Source organism: Thermobia domestica, chromosome 13 (genome assembly GCF_964235325.1).
Source record: "Thermobia domestica chromosome 13, izTheDome1.hap1.1, whole genome shotgun sequence".
Lineage (NCBI taxonomy): Eukaryota > Metazoa > Arthropoda > Insecta > Zygentoma > Lepismatidae > Thermobia > Thermobia domestica.
The window spans coordinates 115,998,957-116,019,234 of record NC_137466.1 but is presented as its reverse complement, the minus strand read 5'-3'; the positions used below and the strand labels follow the sequence as shown (position 1 = coordinate 116,019,234).

The 20,278-nt window shown below is 34.8% G+C and overlaps 1 protein-coding gene across 2 annotated transcripts in view; it reads left to right on the top strand.

Moving 5' to 3' along the window:
• LOC145668444 (uncharacterized) overlaps positions 1-20,278 on the top strand; it is a 357,510-nt gene that overhangs the window by 106,663 nt on the left and 230,569 nt on the right. For both annotated transcript variants that reach the window (XM_081736316.1, XM_081736318.1), the window contains exon 3: positions 9,470-9,840. In XM_081736316.1, the coding sequence (XP_081592442.1) occupies positions 9,470-9,840 (371 nt within the window). The remainder of the gene's footprint in view (positions 1-9,469; positions 9,841-20,278) is intronic.

Here is a 20,278-nt window from a genome sequence, read left to right as displayed (position 1 = left end):
TAACTTGTCTTTTGAAAGTCATTTGGAAAGACTAATAAAGCATACTGCTACACAGAAAATTAAAGACAATGGAGAGTGGTAAAGAGTTTCAATTACGAATTTCATGGTAAAATTTCCGTATTTATTTTCTTTTGTTATTTATATATACAGTGGCGTATTTAGGGGGTCTTATGGGCTTAAGCCCCCTCCCCCGAAATCTTACTTAACTATAGTAAAGTATATGAAATATCTTGCAGAAATTTCATATTTTCAGGCAAAGCCCCCCCCCCCGAAAATTAGCAAAGCCCCCCGAAACAAAATCGTAAAAACGCCACTGTGTATATAGTTTACATCCAGTTTCAAATCACTTTTTTGGTTATATTTTTCTACTAGTAACACGACATCTGTGGAAAATAACATTCCCATATTAGAGTGTACTTTTCTTAACTGAGATAAATATTTTAGCTATTTATATTGAGAATATTTAATCGGAGCATTGATTACTATTTCATAAACTTCAATAATGACTTTATCAAGGTTAAAGTTTACAGCTATTGAGACAGAACACTGACTTTGGTGGTCAGTATTGGAATTTTGAATTGATATCATCTATATATATATAATGTCGATAGGATCACTAGAAACGCTTGGCGTTCAAGACCCGGAAAGTAAAATGTAACTTTAAAACGGAAATGACTTTCTATAACATGTCATAATTCAGGGGTATAGAAACAAAACCTGCTAAATCCATTTTTCAATTTCGTCAGGAGGCGAAACAAAAGTGACTTCCTGATGTTTCAGAATTGTTGAACATTTTTTTTTCGTTTGTTTGTTTGTTTAGTGGTCACCACTTAATGCAGATGAGTTAAATCTATCACTAAAGAAAAACAATTGTTCAACAATTCTGAAACATAAGGGAGTCAATTTCATTTCGTCTTCTGACAAAATTGAAAAATGGATTAAGCAGGTTTTGGTTCTATACCCCTGAATTGGTATCAATACATCACTTTGAATCGATTGATTATCACATTGTCTGCATAGAATCAGTACAAACGTTCGAACATAGGAAGATAAATTGTGACTAAACCGGAACTTACTTTTCGAAAGTGGTTGTAAATGATTCTAATCGATTCGTATCGTGACTCTGAATCGAATCATGTAAGAAATATATATTGCATGTACAGAGTCATTAGAAATGCCAAGAACCTGGAAATAAAATTGTGACTCTAAACTGGAAAGGATCGGAAGTGGTCGAAATTGATATTAATCGATTCATTTCGTCATCCTTAACCGATTCATGTGCATACTGTATATACATACAGTACGATTTATGTGCATACTGTGCATAATTTGTAAGTCTAAACTGGAGGTGACATTCCGGAAGTTGCTAAAATTTGGTATCACTCAATTTCTTTCGTTGTCCTGAATCAATTTATGTGCATGCTGTCTATACATGACTACTAGAAATGTCTAGGCCTTGGAAAGTTAATTATCCCCGTTCTTTCCACTGGCAAAGGCCGTCTCATGTCCAAAAACGGTAGATTTACGACTGTCCAATTTCATGAAAATTGCTTAATTCTTATCCAAGATAAAAATCTTCAAGAATTATTTATTTTAAAATATCTTAATCCTGATTTTTAAATAAAACTTATTATGCAACCACGATTTCTTTAATCAACTTCATGAAACCATTACTTCCAAAGATGGCTCATTTTCCTTTTTCCACGATAGTTTGTAAAGTACAAGTTAAATTGAGGAAACGATTTCGTAGGAAAACACAAAATAAATAGATTTAGATTAATCATCGTATATGGGAACATTAATAGCGTATTATACTATTAAATGATATGTATTTTAATGATTTTATCTAATTTCGCTAATAAGTATTTTGAATTTGCTTATAAGTACTAAACATAAAGTGGCAAAGCTATTTTCTAAAAATACCAACTGGCGTATACAAGAAAAATAGGAATAGTTTGTTTTGATGATGCATCAAGTTATAAGGCTTCAGTGTCAAATTCAAGCAAACTTAAGTTTTTGGAGTGTTTGGAATACCAAGTTTTGTTTGAAGACAACGGAGATTCATCCCATGTTATGAAAATCGCTAGTCTATTTCATGGTTTTAGAAGAATTTATTGTTTGATAGGGTTTCAATTAATAATGTGAAATTGTAAACAGTATACCGGTACTGTGTATGAAATTTCAACTTTTAAAATAAAACCTTTTAATATACATAGACAACGAAGTATTAATTAATCTAGTCAATATTTTCCTCCAAAGATGTCTCTTTCCTTGATAGTAATTTATGCAGTAAAACGTAGGCTACAACAGAAGAAATTAATTTTCAGAACGAACTTTAAATTATTAGATTTAAATTAGTATTTTACTAGAAATATTATTAGGTAGATTTTCCCCTTAAATAAAGTATATATTGTTGTACGTTAAAATGTATCAACAAGAAGGCTTTGGAGTAGTTGCCTCAAGTGGCAAACAGCTTGTAGTCCAAGTGAGTGAATTACAGTGAATTATATCTTGTTTTGGTCATGAGGATAGGACATGCATCTGTATCACATTGTCAAAGCTCACAAGTTGTAGCTGGGAGAGGTCAATGATGTGTAAGACATTGTGAATTCAAAGTCCAGACATGCTCAATCTGCAATAGATCAGAAGAATAAATTGCCAAGAAAACAGCAGAAAATCATATTCATCCAGGAGGTTGTGTGCCACAGGCGGTCGCGTGTTAACTGTTGGAAAGTTGAATTGTGTATGATCTGCAGTAAAATGACATAACGGAGTCCGAAACTGTCATCAATGTGGCTGTTACTGGTCAAAGACATGTCAATGGGTATTCAACGCAAGCAGGCACGGAATCTAATAACATCCTATACCGTACGTAATCGCTAGGCAGATATGCAGCAATTATGATGTAGCAAGAAGCTGGATTTATCTCAAAAGAGAGTGTTGTGCCATTCGGCTCTCCAAGCAGCGGACACGGACACGCACGCTTATGCGTCCACTGAAAGAATGCCATTGCAATGAAACGCAATACAAATATACAAAGCCTCGCCATACAACTGCACACTGTTTGCTGGAACATTCGTTGCTGCGCCACAACCCCCACATTGGTATATGGTTCCATAGCCGTGAGCACGAGTACTCCGTCCTCTTGATCCTTGTTATTATAGCCGCTGGAATACTGCACGATGTTGTGTATTGCCTTTCTACAAACATTGATTCCATAGACACATAGTTGTAGTTGCGTTTCGTTGTGGATGCCAATGTCGTGGAAGAATAATTCGAAGTTCTGATGTGCGCAATTCACAGCAAGATCCAAGGCGGAAACTTGCTGTGGGCTACTATGTTTAACAGCGAGGGCATTTTTCGACCTTTAGACATTCATCACGTTAACACTCTGCCACTGTCGTAAAACTCCTTGTTCTGCCTCTTGTTTTTTGTTTCCCGGCGCATGGCCGTCACACGTGATTCGTCTCTGAACTGCAACACTAATAATTTTAGTGTTCTTACATCCTCTACACATTCTACAAATGTAGGATCAATCTGATCATTCCTTCTCAGTGTTGTCTTTTAATATCCAGTACTATTGTCTGGACAACTATCAGAACTATATGGAAAAGAGCTATCTGACATTTCGATTATAAATATTTTGGATTTCAGAAACAAATAAGTAATAATAATCTTATACTATGTAGTCTTGAGTCTATTTTGCCCTTTTATAAACTCGTTCATACATATCAACTATAGATTCGTGTAGCAATTAAAGCCCTCTTTAAAATTTCTTTTGAAAAATAGTGGAAAGGTTGAGTCACACTTGCACCAGAAATGCTCAATATGCAGCCTGGCAACCAACTTGTGTCCAACCAGGATCTGAAGTTTAAAATTTTGGAGAAATGTAGAAAAGTAAGTGCATTAAAGATCTTTGCTACGCATTCACACTTTTTCAATTTTAGTCAGGGGTAAAAGTGGATCTGAAAAGGTAGGGGAACGCATGACATCACTCCATCTCCCGTGCCTATCTTTACCCATTGTAATATTTTAGGAAGTGGGTGACGTCATAGATATTTTTTGAAGTGGAGGTCGACGTCCCCCTAATTTTTACCCCTGATTTTAGTGAGTAACATAAAGGTGATGAAAAAATAACAAGTGTGCAAGATGGTATCTGCAAAATGCTATTACGTAGATAAACTAATATTAGTTTAGAAGATCTTTTCGTACAGTAAGGAAATTTGATTACCCAACAATAATGACGTTATAAACTTAGCACTCGGTTTTTTTTTCTTTTAATTAAAATTTCAAACTGTTTGATGTTGAAATTAAAAACCACCAAGAAAGAGGAATTGGATTAAACTTGTAGTTCTCGCATGCGTAAAAGTAGAAATATTTTCAATTATTCATTCCCATTAACGGGTTCAAATTTTTAATGTTCAACGGTATACATTTTATTTAATAGAAAAACTATCTTCACTGTTCTCACGTAAAGCGACTAATTAAAATCGATTTTCTGGGAGTCCATTCTAGAAATTAGTTTACCTTCTAATGACTTGTGCTTCATAACTAGTGTCACGGAGAGATTGAACATCTTTGGAAGAAAATGTTTACTAAATTGATTACCTTCATATCATATATTAACATGTTAAAAAGTATTTCACTTCCTTTGACTTCACAATTTTAAATGAAACTCTATCAAGCAAACATATTGTTTCTAAATTTCTATAGTACGTACAAATTGATGTAACCATTTTCATTGAATACATAATCTACCGCTTTCAAGGTCGTTAGATTTGTCTGGTTTGATTTCGTACAATAATTATTGTAAATAAGTAAAAATCTTATTTAAAATATTCTAAAGAATTTTATAAAACTAACCTCGAGTGCTTAAAATCGATTTAGTTACATTATCTCCCTTATGGAGCAAAGCCTAGCATTCGAAATATTTCAACATTTACATTTGAACTTTACAATAAAATTTGATACTAACCCAACAGGCTATTATATAATAACTTGTTATACCGTTCAAAAAAATCCTATTTTACCTTGTATACGATAGTTGGTATTGTTGAATTGAAAACCGAACTGTTGAAAATTGACCGAGTTGCATTGCTATTAATCTTATAGACAACCTCAGAATAGTTATCAGCAACATTAGATAAAATCATTAAAATTCAAGTAATTATAGGTATTAGATAATCTGCTGATAATGTTCCTAGACAAGATAATTAATCTAAATCTATTTATTTTGTGTTCTCTCAAGAAAGTGCTTAGTAAGTAGTAAATAATATCCAATTTACGTATTACTATGAAAGAAAGACAATGAGAGACATCTTTGGAAGTAACAGTTCGCTTTAGTTGACTAAAAGAATTCGTGGATAATAAGTTTTACTGAAAAGTCAGTACACTACTTTTGGCCAGAATTGGATGAAATGTTCTAAAATCAGTAATTCTTGAGGATTTTACCTCGGATAAAAGAATTTAACAATTTTCTGAAATAGAGTAGGTCTAACCTTTCGGTTTAGGTATGAAAAAAGCCTCGCCAGTGTGAAAATTAATTTTGGAGGCACTATTGGGTTGAGAATGCTTTTTTTGCGAATGAACAACAATTATCGCAAGATGGTATAAATAAATGATTTAGCAAAAATTTATTTTATTTTCCGGAAAATTCATTTTGAAATTAACATTTTTGAAAAATAATAAATAATAATTTAGAAAATGTAATAATAATCAAATGTGAAAAATCTAGCAATTTCCGGTTAGAATTAGGCTTCAAATAATTATATAATGATGGCTTTGTTGGTAATTCACTTATGACATTCATGTCATTCAGAAATAAGGTACTTGTGGCAAATAAGGCCCGGAAGGAAATAAGGCCCAGTGCAGAACTTCATAGGTTAGAATCACTGTAGGAGAAATCTGACATCACAAGTAGCGATTATTCACAGAAAACCTGCTTGAGAGAGTTCGTCTTCTTGTTCATGGTTAGACGGAACGCTAGCAGTATTGAAGCATCGAGAAGCCAGTTTCCATGTGTTGGTATAATTTAAGGGGGCAAAGTAAGTTTATTTTTTCTGTGTATAATATAAACTAACCTGAAATATCTTGTATATTTGTGATAATCTTAGAGTTTAGTATTTAAGATAGTAGTTGCTTCGTTTTAGTTCGAAACATGTTTGTAAATAATAATTTATAAAATGACGAATACATGATCGGTAAATAAGGCCATCAAAAATCTACTGGCCCTCATTACCCTACAGAACATGTATGCATTGTCAAGTACTTAGAAACTGGCAACTTGAATGTGTGTTAGTTTGTTATTCTTTCTTAGCCAGTGCCAGCCTCTGTAGTAGGACGGTCTATCGTGTTCGGGAATAGTTGTTGATTATGGGGGTTCGCATGTTCGAGTTCTGCGTTGGTGTCTTTCATAATGTAAATCTTTATTTTTAATGCATGCGAATGGCTCATATCACTGTTTTTGGGTATATTCTAAACACATTTTCGTGTGGTTCTGAACGTTCGAGGTATGCGAAGCTGTAAAGGGTGCGGTGTATGGGTACACGAAGAATGCATTGGCTTGGTCGACACCGATGATGAATTCATTTGCTAAAGTGTTTATAAACATTGTTGAAACTTAGTGTGAAATATGTTTCGAATGGTGATTTGTTTGTTATGTGTCCAAGTTTATTCTTTAAAATTCAGTTAGTTGCAATGACTTAACTAACGACTGCATAACGCAAGGGAGATTACCTATATAATTAATATTTCATATCCATATTGTTACTAAATATCGTTTCATTATTAGTGTTTGAAGTGCTGTGAAAATGTTAGGTGTTACTTGAGTCCTAGTGGTCTCTCAGGTCGTAAAACTTTACTTTTCAAATGATGAGCCTTATTTACCTACGGTGCGGGTAATAAGGCCAATTTGTATGTTTCTCTTTCAATACGTTTTTCATACATTTAGCTCAATGTTTACGTTAAAGTATATATATATCACAAGGTAGATAAAACATTGACAAATAAAATACATACGTTGTCTGCTATATCATATGTATTTAAGTAATAAAGCATTTATACTTAGGTGGGCCTTATTTGCCGCAAGTACCTTAGATTAATTTAGCAGATACTAGATTTATGTAGACATAATTTTGGGAAAAGGCCGGTGATTCTAATTGAATATTGTTATGAAGTTAGAATAACCTACTAGTTTTGTAAAAGAAACAACTACTTACGACGATTAGTTCTATACATCAAGCGAAACGTCTTCCAGGTATTTGATTATTAATATTGCCCCCACTGTGGGTTAATGTGGACAATATTTTCTTCTTTCTGTACCTTTCATATAGAAAAATGAAAAGGAGACGATGATGATGAGAAATGAATTAAATGATGGAATGAAGAAAGTGGGAGGAAAAGGGAGAACCCCGAGGAAACCCACGCACACGGTGTTTGTGCACCACAAAGTTCACTTGGTGGGAGCATGGTTTGAACCCAGGACCCCATGCACCAGAAGTGAACGCTCTACCACTGAGCCACCGCGGCCCCTCACCTTTCATATAGAATTCGTCTGAACTCAAAACCTTGCGCAAAATTCAAACGTTTCATGTGAGTATCTTAGGAAATTACTCCATGGGTGTCGATTCTGGTGGCACGAGAGGACCCGGACACCCTAGGATCTGGATGTATTTGCTTGGATCATTGAATATCTAACAGCCAGAAACACATAGACCCTATCTGAACGCCACTCCTCAAAGTTGTACAGAAATTGGACCACTGGAAGGACCACTCACCACTCCTTTTTCTTCTATTCTGGGAGAAACATCTAAAGAAGGTTAAACATGTGTTTGATTTTTTTAGATGACCAATGACATACAATACTTGTCAATTGTGGAAACAAAAAGGAGGATTGCAGACTGTAATGTATTTCTTCGAATAGAGGATTGTGTTCGCATCTATGTGGAAGAATTACTGGTATAACAAAGAATGATAATTTTGAACTGCTCCTTTACAAGAACTTAATGAGAATTCAGAACAGGTTTATATATTATCTTGTGAACCTAGGTATATGAAATCATATGATATCATATAATGACAAAAAATTGTGTGCAGCGACGAAGACTGTCAATCTCTAAGTTATATCTTGTTCATTTATTGAGGGAAAGCGGTCCAATGGGGGAGAGGTAAGAGCAGTACCGCAGTGATATCTTAAGAGTACTATGGACCCATAGGCAAACCAATGTGCTGAAGTTTCTATGCATAAGTTTTACACATAATACATGTAATTCTGCTAGTGGAGTCCCCAAGTAGGTGACCATAGGAACCATGTGGAAAGATTCCCTGCAGTAGCTTTTAGTTTTTGCTCGGAAAGAGGAAAGACTCTCCTATATACGAGGTAGAACTTCATTTGTCATTGGTATATTATCTATTATTATTATACTATTGAAATACACACTGTAATACACACTGGCGTGGGAGACTTGGCTTCGATTCTCGGTGGGAGCTCATGTGATTCGGATTCCACTTTAACCAGTAGGCCCACGTCTAATTTAGCCTCGCTGCTGATTAATATAGGCCACACCTTAAGCGTCTCTAAAGATAGCATCCTTCTCTATAGAGAGTGAAAATTATCGCTAGGGAAATGAGCACAAGTATACGCATATATAATGAAAAATAAACCAGTTATCTTTCTTATCGAATAAACGCATGTATAATGAAAAATAAACCAGTTATCTTCCTTATCGAATAAATCGATCCTGGATATGATGGATCTTTGTTGTGTATTAAGGATAATATTTTTGGTATTTTCCATCGTATTGGAAAATAGCACGTGGATGAGATTGTTGTATAAGTTGAATGGAGATAATTTTGTATCCTAAGTTGATATGAAGTGACTCATAATTGTGTGTTCTACATGATGCACCTTCATACGATTCTGTTCAACAACACACTGCTTCCTGACTGACTAAGCACCGTAGCCTGTTTTCTGAGCGTGTACGGAGGCTCAGTGGTAGAGTGCTCACCTCTGGTGCGAAAGGTTCTTAGTTCAGTCCCAGGTCATGTGAGTTTGTAAGAGATACCACCGTGTCCGTGCGGTTTCTCGAGATTCTTTCGTTCAGTGGTGATTTTAGAGGCTGGCGCGGGAGAGGATTTCTCTGTTCGTGCTCAACCTATGTTATCAGTATTTTAAGAGTACTACGTTTACCAACTATTTACTCTAATTCGTGTCGGGAGGAATCTGAAGTCATCACTAATCCAGTTTCCTTCTATATTCTCATTCCACCAGTTCTTTTACAGTAATTCACTTCATAAATCATCCATTTCCTCTAACCCAAAGAGCACGGAGTTTGTAATGTTCTACCCGTGATCTCCATCCTTCAATTGGTTACGTTATAGAAGACGGTTACACTCTAAATATTAAACGGGCCTTTCAATCTCACTAACTCAATATATCATGTACTAATTTACTATTTTTCTTATTTTACAGCGTGGACAGCAGTGGAAATGGTACCTGCGACCTAAGCGATATGGAATACTATGGCCAAGCACGAAATCCTCTTCCAACCTCGCAGGGGCGATCAACCAGCAGCTCAAGTAGCGAGGAAGACGCTGATTTCGACATTTATGTGAAAAGAGCCCAGTGCGTCAAGGGCCACCATGGTGCCAATAATGTTCTTTCGAGGCCATCTCATCATCAACATAGTCGTCCTTCATCATCATCATCTAGCTATCACCCCAGTCGCCCCTCATACAATAGGTACCCATATTACTACAGACCGCTTCCACCTCCCATGTACTACCCATCTCATATGGAAGATCCACATAGATATGATTTGGATTCAAGGTATCCATCACATGGTAAGTACCTTCATTTTATACTTTCTTTAACTTAAAAAAATCACAGTACTTCTTCTAAAATAAGATATAAATTTCTGAGCTAGATTGGGTTCAAATGGGAAAATAGACTAATTTTCAACTGAGTGCTTTGTGACGTCACAGATTTCTGCTTCCTTTCTCCTGTAAACCACGAGGAAAAGAGAAGGAGCACACAGAAAACCTGACGTTAGGAAAAGGCAGTGGTGACAAGTCAATATCATTGTCAATAGATTTGCAGGTATTACGCGTACACTGGCAACACTTGCTTATTTAATTTTTCTGTCATTCACTCTCTTCCTGTCCTTATTGTGTTTCTCTCTCTCTCTCTCTCTCTCTCTCTCTCTGCTATTTATCTAATTGTAAAACTGCGCCCCTATGTCCCACATCGACCAGATGGAAATGACTGCTCTAAAGGAAATATTTTCATCTATTTTCTAATTTGAAGGAAATATGTTCGCTTTTGAGAACTTGTATTCATCCGAATTCAAATGTTTATAACTCTTCTAACAACGATCAGTGGATTCTGTCTCTTAAAAAATGTTCATGGCATAAGATACCTCAAATATGATACATTAACTCAGGCTTTCCCAGCAGATATGACTCGTCCCACCGATGTATCGCACAGTCCCACATAAAGAAATTTTAATATTTAAAGAGAAATAAGTTTGATACCACCCAAGAAATGTAGACTTTACACTACATTTTTTTTTATTTTTAGCATGAAGCCTTTGATAGTAATAAGTTTGATTTTAAATTTAGCGTCCCTTTCATCAGCTAGGCTATATGAGACGTGGACCTACAGCTTAACATAAGATCCCAACCACATGAGCTCCCACCAGGAATCAAATCCGTATCTTCCACGCGAAAGGCGCGTACGTTAACCACTTAGCCACCAGCGATCTCAATAGAAATGAATTAAAATCAACTTTGAGTCAGACAGTACTAGTCAACAAGTCCTGAAACAAGACCTACAATTTAATTCTCAATTCTAATCTATTAATAGTAATCTAATCTAATTTAACCTAAACGTATCTCGATATGGCGGGCTATCAGCAAAGTGCTGTTGCCTGTCAAATGAAACGTACAGGATGCCGCATAAAAATTTATCGCTCCAAATTCTAAAACTAAATCATGTTATGCTGCAGTTATTAATGAAACATTTTTTTATATAAATTATGAACAAAATTATACGGCGTTTTCGAAAAACTTCAGCCGAAGGAAACTCATCCCAAAAGTAAACTATAAGGAATGACTTATGCATTTATATTAGAGTTATTAGTGAAATATTTGTTTGTAAACTATAAACAAAATCACATGAGTCATATTTGAGAAAAATGCAAAAATAAATAAATAAATAAATAAATAAATAAATAAACCTCCCAGGACTATCCTTTGTGGTTATTTTCATGAAAGTGATTTACACAGAATTATGGGATAATTAATGAAATATTAATTTGTGAAATATAAACAATATCTCTTGAGTTGTTTTTGAGAAAATCATCTGAAAAGAAGTAATAAATTAAACTTGCTGACATTACAGCCATAAAAGACTATGACCAATTAGATGGCTCACGTTCACCTAGGTTCACAGGAGCAATTATTTTTGGCTTACCAGATCTGAGTTCGATACCTCTTAATTCAAGTAGCTTCCCAATTACCTCATGATGCCGAATAAACTTTTAGTGCTTCCAGCGAGAACAGAACCAGGGACCATGCACATAGAGGTCACACACTCTAACATTGCCTCTAAACTGGAGCTAAATAATAATAACAAACATTATAAAATTTAAACATCCACTTTCTTTTTAAATGTTCTGTATTAGTGCCCGCAGATGGCAAATTTGATGCTTAAGGTAACGAAAAAGAGTCGAAAATGGTTAAGAAAACTATATAACTAATCTGCTGAAATCTTGTTTGGGGTTAAGAATGAAGCTCATGGGAAGCTAAATTTTTAAGTTAAGTTAAGCTAAGTTAAGAATGGAGCTAAGTTTTTTCTTTAAACATGTCTGTGAAAAGATTGTTATTCGTGACACATTAACTATATAAAAAAGTCGTAACATATTTATATAAAAGAGTCACAAAAGGAAGATATTGCATGAAAGCAGAATTCATTTTAGTATCGCTGTACTAAAGAGAGAACTTGAGGCGAGTCAGCGCGCTGAGTACACCATTGATACTGATAAATCAACTTTATTACTCTCATTTATCTAACTGGATGCAAACAGTCACTATTATATTAGCCTATTATACTATTGGATAACTATCTGAGAGGGATTTTTCTTCGATTTTTCGTGAAAAAATATTGAATTAGTGATTTTAGTTGGTTCACATATTTCATCATGGCCTCTACATGTCGAAAAACGGATTTAGAGATGTCTGTCTGTCTGTCCGTTCGTCCCGATGTAAAAATGGTCACTCGCCTTGAAACCATATCGCTCAATGTATAGAGACAAAATTTGAAACTTAAAGTTTCTATAAGATACCCTAGAGGTGTTTCTTTTATTTTCTTCCTACCCCTAAAAATAAGGCTAATTTGCTGAGGTATGAAGACTAAAACTTGCAATTTTATCAAAAACACAATATCGTTCGTATTTCTTAAATCAATGTTCCAATCATTTCTCTAGATGAAATCCAGAAGGCTAGTTTATTCTTGGGGGTGATTTTTGCCAACTATTTTCTCCAAAATAACTAATGCGATTTTGTTCATGTTATATTAATATGTAAATGTAGACCCTATTAATAACCTAATAATATGGCATAACTCATTTGCCCTGAAAATAATTCACAAGAGCTAGGGGAAAATAATTCACAACCAAGTTTTTCCTAAAAATAAATAAATAAATGACTCAGATGATTTTGTTCCTATGTCATTAATAACTCTACAATATTATTCTAATTCACTTGTCATGAAAATATTTACGAAAGTGGCTTCCTTTTTATTATTAATATTATTTACTATATCCTCAAATAGGATTCATGAGATTTTGTTGATATCTCACAAATAAATGTTTCATAAATAATCCTAATACATGAAAGTTATTTGTCATTTAAAAAGCCCACAAATGGTAGTTTATTTCTAAAGCTAAGTTTTCTTCGAACAAAATTTTCCGAAAACATAACTTTGTTCGTATTTCATAAATAAATGTTTCAATAATAATTTCAGCATAAAATAATTTAGATTAAGAAATTAGAACTTGAAGATTCAGTGTGCTGGTTCATACCTTTTATTTACACACACAAAGGCGAAGTCAAACAAATTGACTTCCTAAAATAATTTTTCTTTCCTTATGAATAATTTAATGGCACAGTTCCTACAACCTGTGATTCTAATTTTGCTCAGTGTCAAAATCCGTGTTTCAAGTGCAAATAATAATAATAATAATAATAATAATAATAATAATAATAATAATAATAATAATAATAATAATAATAATAATAATAATGTGTAATGGTGAGTAATTAATGCTTCCACATTCTAAGGTAGGACTTTTGGTTTGTTATAAATATTTAAAAATTCGCTCACCTCTGAAAAACTTGCTGGGTACATCCCTGTAGGGGGCTCTTATAATCGCGTAATACTTTTTGGACTAATTATAGAAATACGAGTAGATGTTTTTTACTTGATGTTTATAATAAAACCTTTAAAAACTATGAATCTACTTCAATAATAGGCACTAAAAGGTAAAAAATAATAAAAGCACTAAAAAAGAGCAGACAATAATAAAGTGTGTAAAACCAGAAAATAACTTATAGGCTTGTAAAAGGCAAACGATAGTAAAAGCGCAAGAAAGCAGACAATAATAATAGTAAAGTATTTAAAACCAGAAAATAATTTATAGGCTAGTAGAAGGCAAAAAGTAAGAAAAGCTCTATAAAGCAGACAATAATAATACTAATAAATTGCTTAAAACCAGAAAATAATTTATAGGTTATATATAATTTTCTAAAGTCGTACGAAGCCTAACAATATAAAATTACTTTGATGGTAATTTCTACAAAAACAAATAACAGATTTTGCAGCTAATGACTATCCCTTGGTTTAGTAGTTGCGTGAATTTTCTATAGCAATCCTATAGAGGGTGATATCTGAATAATAAACAAATTTTCAAAACTGAAACAATTTTTGGAGAAAGGTGCGTATATTCGAGAGCTTCTTATATTTCAGTAAATACGGTATTCTATGCTGAACACAATACACAAACATTCAAAGTTACTGCATAAAAACAGGAAAACATTAAAATTTAATAAATTTATGTTCAGTCACATGCAAGATTTGGGTATATACTATTGATAATGATGAAAGTGAACGGTGGAATTGAAAATTAATCAAAAGACATTAAGACCATCCGCAACTTTTTCAACGAAGTCGTTGAGCTGATGTAAGCGGCACGAGGCACAACACAACAGACGGTGACAGGAATCTCACTTAATCAATGAGTGCGATACTTGTGCGCAGAATGGGAAAGGCCGTCAATATATAAGAATTTGAAGGGACCAGACTGATGGCCAGACGACTGGGAACGAGCATCTCAGAAACAGCGTGACTTGTCCGGTGTTCGCGAGATGCTATGGTTAATGTGTTTCAAAGGTGAGAAAAGCAGGGTGAAACTAGCACCAAACCACAAGATATGGTGCGGCCACATCTCATTAAAAGTGTCGGACATAGTGAACTGTTGATGTTGGTACACAGGATAGGGGCAAGCTATGGCACAATTAACAACAGACTTTAGCAGTGGACAAAGTAAGGTATGGACACACAGTTCAGCGTACAATATTAGATATAGGCCTCCCACAGTAGACGTTCCACATATGTACCAATGCTAATTCCATGACAACTGGAATGGACACGTGCCCATTGTCATTTAATGGCAGGGTAATGACACAACGTTTCAGGGTCCGAGCTATCACGACACTGTCTTCATCACATTGATGAAGGGTTCAGAATCCGTAGTCTTTCAGGGAAACAGGTGCTCAAGACGTTCACAGTAAATCAACAACAGGCTGTTGGTATCTCCATTATGATTTAAGGAACTTTCACATGATCATCCACGGTCACGGTAGTACATGTGGAAGCACCATGATGGGTTTTAGCTTAGCTATCGTTGCTACACCTAATAATATTGGCCATATTTCCAGATAGAAATATCTTTTAGCAAGCCAATACTCCTTGTCGCGAGACCAACATTGTTCCGCAGCAGTTCAAGCAGCCCATTGGTGAATTTCAATTGCTGCAATGGCCTCCAAACTCATTTAATTTAACTCAACTGAACACATTTGGGATATCATTGAACGTCAGATCCAAGCCCATGCTTCCAATCATCTAGCAAGGTCTCATCGCTGGTAGATCATTGCTGCTACGAGCCAAAGCTGAACATAACAGATACGAGGTAGGTGGTCATAATGTTCTGAATCGTCTAGACTTTTCAATTTATTTTTTGAACGACTGATCGATTGAATTACTGATAGTGACACAGACACAATATGTTTAGGACATAAGGTACACGATGTAAGTTGTTATTTTTCTGGATCATTCAATTGAATATGATATCAATTGATGAGATGAAACATGCGAATGCGACTATCCACTGCAATTCAATGATAAAAAGTATGCTAGTGAAGAGATTGAAAGATCTCTTAGTTACACTGATTTTTTGCAGAATCCTATTAATGCAGGCCACGGGCGGATCCAGAGGGGGCAATCGCCCCTCACAAGAGGAAACTTTATCATTTTATATATAAATAAAACCCATCCCACAATTTGGAGCTGTTAAAAGTAGCTCTAAGTAGCAGTATCTCAACCCCTCCCCCACACAGAAGTCCGTCCTCGATCCGCCCCTGATTTAGGCAATTAAGTTTTTATTTCCACGATGTAATGTCAGTTTTTAAATAAGAAAAGTCTTTCTTTACTTTTCATGATCGATGTAATCCCGTGTGTATAAAATCAGTTCTATTCCACAATGGAGTGCACAGAGAAAAATCCGTTCTCCGGACAGCGGTATATTGTAGAAATATACGGTATCCTTTTGCTTACTATAGAAATCAGTACGGAGCATACGTTATCCGTAGGCTACATAGGCACTGCCTTTAGATGTTACATCATGCCGTTGCAGGATGTCTGACATCTAACAGTTTTCCGTATATCACATGCATATACTTATGTTACCTTCGTCGGCTATATGTTATATACGTCCAATTGTATGTGAGATCCTGATCACCTACATTGTTTCATACAGAAAGTACGTATAGATGGAACACTTATACAGAAAGTATTATAAAACATGCGTTTTCAGTAATACGTCTGCTGTACGTTGTCCAAAAACTACAGGAATTACGCATGTAACCTATCTTTTTAAGTACGCTACCTACATTTTTTTCTCACTGTGAGATTATTTAATACAGGTAGTTAGATCTAGGAATTTGAAATACATTTTTTATACTTCTTCATTTTTCCAAAATTACCAATTGAAAATGTTCTGCAAGTTGCAAAATACCCCCCAACCTCACCTATCATACACATTTTGTCGGTTCTTGTCCAAATTGATGTCACGTCTTAAAACGAGATCTTAATGTTCTCAACCATGAGAACTCCATTTCTCATCCATTTCAAGAACAAAGATATCTTTAAAAACATGAGAAAAATATTTTTAAAATGTTTAATAAGTTTTTAACTTCATTTTCCAAAAAGTAATTTTTAAGAATATGGACTTAAGGGACGTAGAAAAATCTACGTTGCAAGATTAATTTAACTACTCACGTAGTTTAGTTTATTTCTTACATTTTATTTTTAATGACAGAAAATTCAACCAAAGAATGATAATGAGCTCAAGTTTCTCCTTAATTTTTCATAAACCAGTAAGATAAACGTGTTTAATTTGTATCACTTTTAGCGTCAGGAAATCTACAAATTTCGGAATTATCTCGGCAAGACTAGCAAATTTCCCGGCACATTCGTTGAGAAACATTGTTATAGACAAGGGCGCCCATCAGGGGGGGGCAAGATGGAGCGTTCGCCCCCTAGAGGAAATTGTACTTCGGAATATCGAAAACCCAATAGAATTTTTAGAATAGTTACCGGTACGTCAAAATTTGAAACTATATTTGAAATGTCGCTTATACTTGCCTCATTGGAAAACACAACCACAACATCGGCGCCCTTGGTTATAGATACTTCCTTCGTTTCAGTTAGCAAAAAATGACGGACTGCAATGACTCAAGGTGTGAGTGGAATAAAGAAGAAGAGTAACCGAATATTACAAGAAACCGCAACATTCTACAGTAATCTCCTTTATAAGAATGTCTAAAAATGTTTGAGTTTCTTAGAAATGTTAAGAAACTAAGTATCAATACAACTGAGAATAACTCTCGTCCAGGTTCTAGTAGTGCTACATCAGGAGCACTGTGTTATTATCCTGTATATACTTACTACTGCTGGAAAACCACTAATGTATTTGTTTTACTTGCAGTTTAAGAATTGTGACCGCATTATATCTTTCAAAGCGTTTTGCTGTCTACAAAAACAACAATAGCGCAAGGAACTTTCCTACTCAATCTTCCATATAATTAAAATAGCTTTTAGGAAACCGCCTTCGACATGTCCATTCCTTAAAGAGTGGTTCTCGCCATGAACACGTCTCATATAGCCTCGTTGCTGAAAGGCATGCTAAACCCAAAATCAAAAAATGAAATGAAATGAAATCTTTGAGTTTTACGTCCCACGGTTATGCCGGTTAGGCTAAAGGAGACGGTGATTATGAGAAATGAATGAAATGGTGGAATGAAGAAAGTGGGAGGAAACGGGAGAACGCCGAGAAAACCCACGCACACGGTGTTTGTCCACCACAAAGTTCACTTGGCGGGAGCAGGGTTTGAACCCGGGACCCCAAGCGCCAGAGGTGAACGCTCTACCACTGAGCCACCAAACCCAAAATCAAATCCTCACCGAAGTATGTACTACTGATAGGATCCTACAAATCCACTAATTCTCTCCAGGTCTTTCACCGTCTCTGACTAGGGTTCCTAACAAGGGACGTGAAGTTTTCGTTTTATTTTATCCCTGAAATCGGTGTTATTTTTCGCGATTTAATACAAGCAAATAGAGTTATTTTCTTTATTCTGTAATTAGTATGTTGTATACATAGAGAAAGTGGTCTATGAAAGTGGTCTAAGAATTAAAATAAAAAATAATTTTAAAATTAAACGAATGGTTTTAAATTTGACATCTTTAATTTAAAAGAATAAATTATATTTTTTGGACTTACCGTTTGAGAAAAAAAATGGCTCGATATCCCTCCTAAACTTGGATTTATTTCATGTATGATTTGAATACATATATCGACTAAAAACCACACTGCAGTATTCCTTAACATTTTCTTCACTTAAAAAAAAAAAAAAACACACAACACACTTACCGTATCTAAAACGCAATTCATAGCATAGTGTTTCTTAACATTTTCTTCACTTCAAAAAAAAAAAAATCAATTCACAATATACTTATTTTAAACGCAATTCATATCATTATCAACGGACAATTAACTTACGTACTTACCCGATTTTAGTGGCGGCCTCTTTAGGAGAGTCACATCGGAAAACAAAATAAATATCATTGCTTCAAACCTACCGGTAGGAAACTTACGGTATACAAGAATAAATATATTGGGTTAAGTTTTCTTCCCTCAGCTTGAAGCGATAAAATTTTAGTTGTTACTTGTGTCTTTTTTTTTAAAGGCAAGGGATTAAGTTTAGGAAATTTCTTTAATCACCTATTTTGTTTGTTTCATGATACTTGGTTTCATATCAAACAAACTAACCCCACAAATTAGAGGGTTACGCCCTCTCTTTGGCATAGGTTTCAATGTTGTATCTTCCCTCGAGAGTCGCTACTAAATGATTTAACCCTCGCACTACTTATGTATTTTTTGTAACGCGGACTACCAAGGGAGGCTCACCTGTTCAGATTAAATATATCTTGCAAAAGAAACAAATTAGAACCTGTCAAAAATCTACATGAACTACAGGGACTAAAGTGAGCAATGCACAGGATGAGACCAACAGTTATTTATTATGCTGCCATCTAGGAGTAACACTAATAAATATCAGTCACATCTCCCTCCAACTTTGTGCCAAACCAACTTAAAATAGCAAATTTTATGAGGTACACTAACGTTCAATTTGAACCACCGTAAGGTATACACTTTAGTTAACATGTTGAGCATTAACTTTTTTTTTTTTTTTTACAATTTTAAAGAAACGAATAGAAGAGTAATTACAAAAAAAAAAAATACTGATGTGGGCACAAAGTACCCCCATTGGTAGTCCAAGGGTTAATTCAGCTTAACATAAATCACGAATGCTTTCACTAAATTTGTTTTATTTTATTTATTTATTTATTTTTTTTTTAATGCAGAATTTGCGGTCAAGAAACCTTATAAGAGTGACAAGAAGAAAGATCAAAGATCACTCACGCTCAGTAAACGAAACAATCAGATATACTCAGTCATGGTTGCACACAGAATTAAGAAAAAAATAATAATAAAAACAAGCGAAACAATGTTTTTCCTCAAGATATCCTGTCGCGCGCGAAAGGGAAACGCGCAATCTAATTCAAAACTTGCCGGAACAAAATAACCATTTGCTTTTCTTCTTGTTTTTTCCGCAGACTAATATCTTTATAATGGGAACATCTTTCACGTCAAGGACGAAGAACTCAAGGTAGATGTACTGCTACTATAGTTTCTGAAAGTAGTTCGTAATTTCTCCGTTGGTAGCGTTGTTTCTTGTACCTCTCTCCCCACAGGCGTCAGCACAATCTTTGTAACATTTGTTACCTATAGATGTCAGCTCAGTTTCTGTTTTTAAATTATTAGTTGCGTCTGATCCTTCTGCCCTGTATGATATAGATTTAAATTGCGCACAATAATTAAAAATTCTAATTTTTACATTTAATTTTTTCTTAGTTTCCCAGCCAACCAACATACGGTTACACAAATAATAATACTCAAATTCTAATTATTTCCTCCCACTTTCTTCATTCCACCATTTCATTCATTACTCATCATCACCGTCTCCTTTAGCCTAACCGGCATATCCGTGGGACGTAAAACTCAAAGATTTCATTTCATTTTTTCAAATTCTAATTATGGTTACGTCCTTGCTTTAACAATAAACAGCGAAGTACTTTTGTGTCTAGTATTACTATTAACGCTCAGGTTTCTATGATATGCCCAGGGCCGGATCCAGGATTCTCTGACTGGGGATGCACCATTTTTAAATGCCTTTAGGCATCTATGGTGTGAATGAGGAATGCTAAGTGTCTTCTCTCAATGAATTCTTTTCCTTCAACCTTCAGAAATTGGCTTAAGCTACGGTATTGATTTTGCAAAACTCACTGCTAGCTTCTCACTTTAGGTAGTGTATATTTACA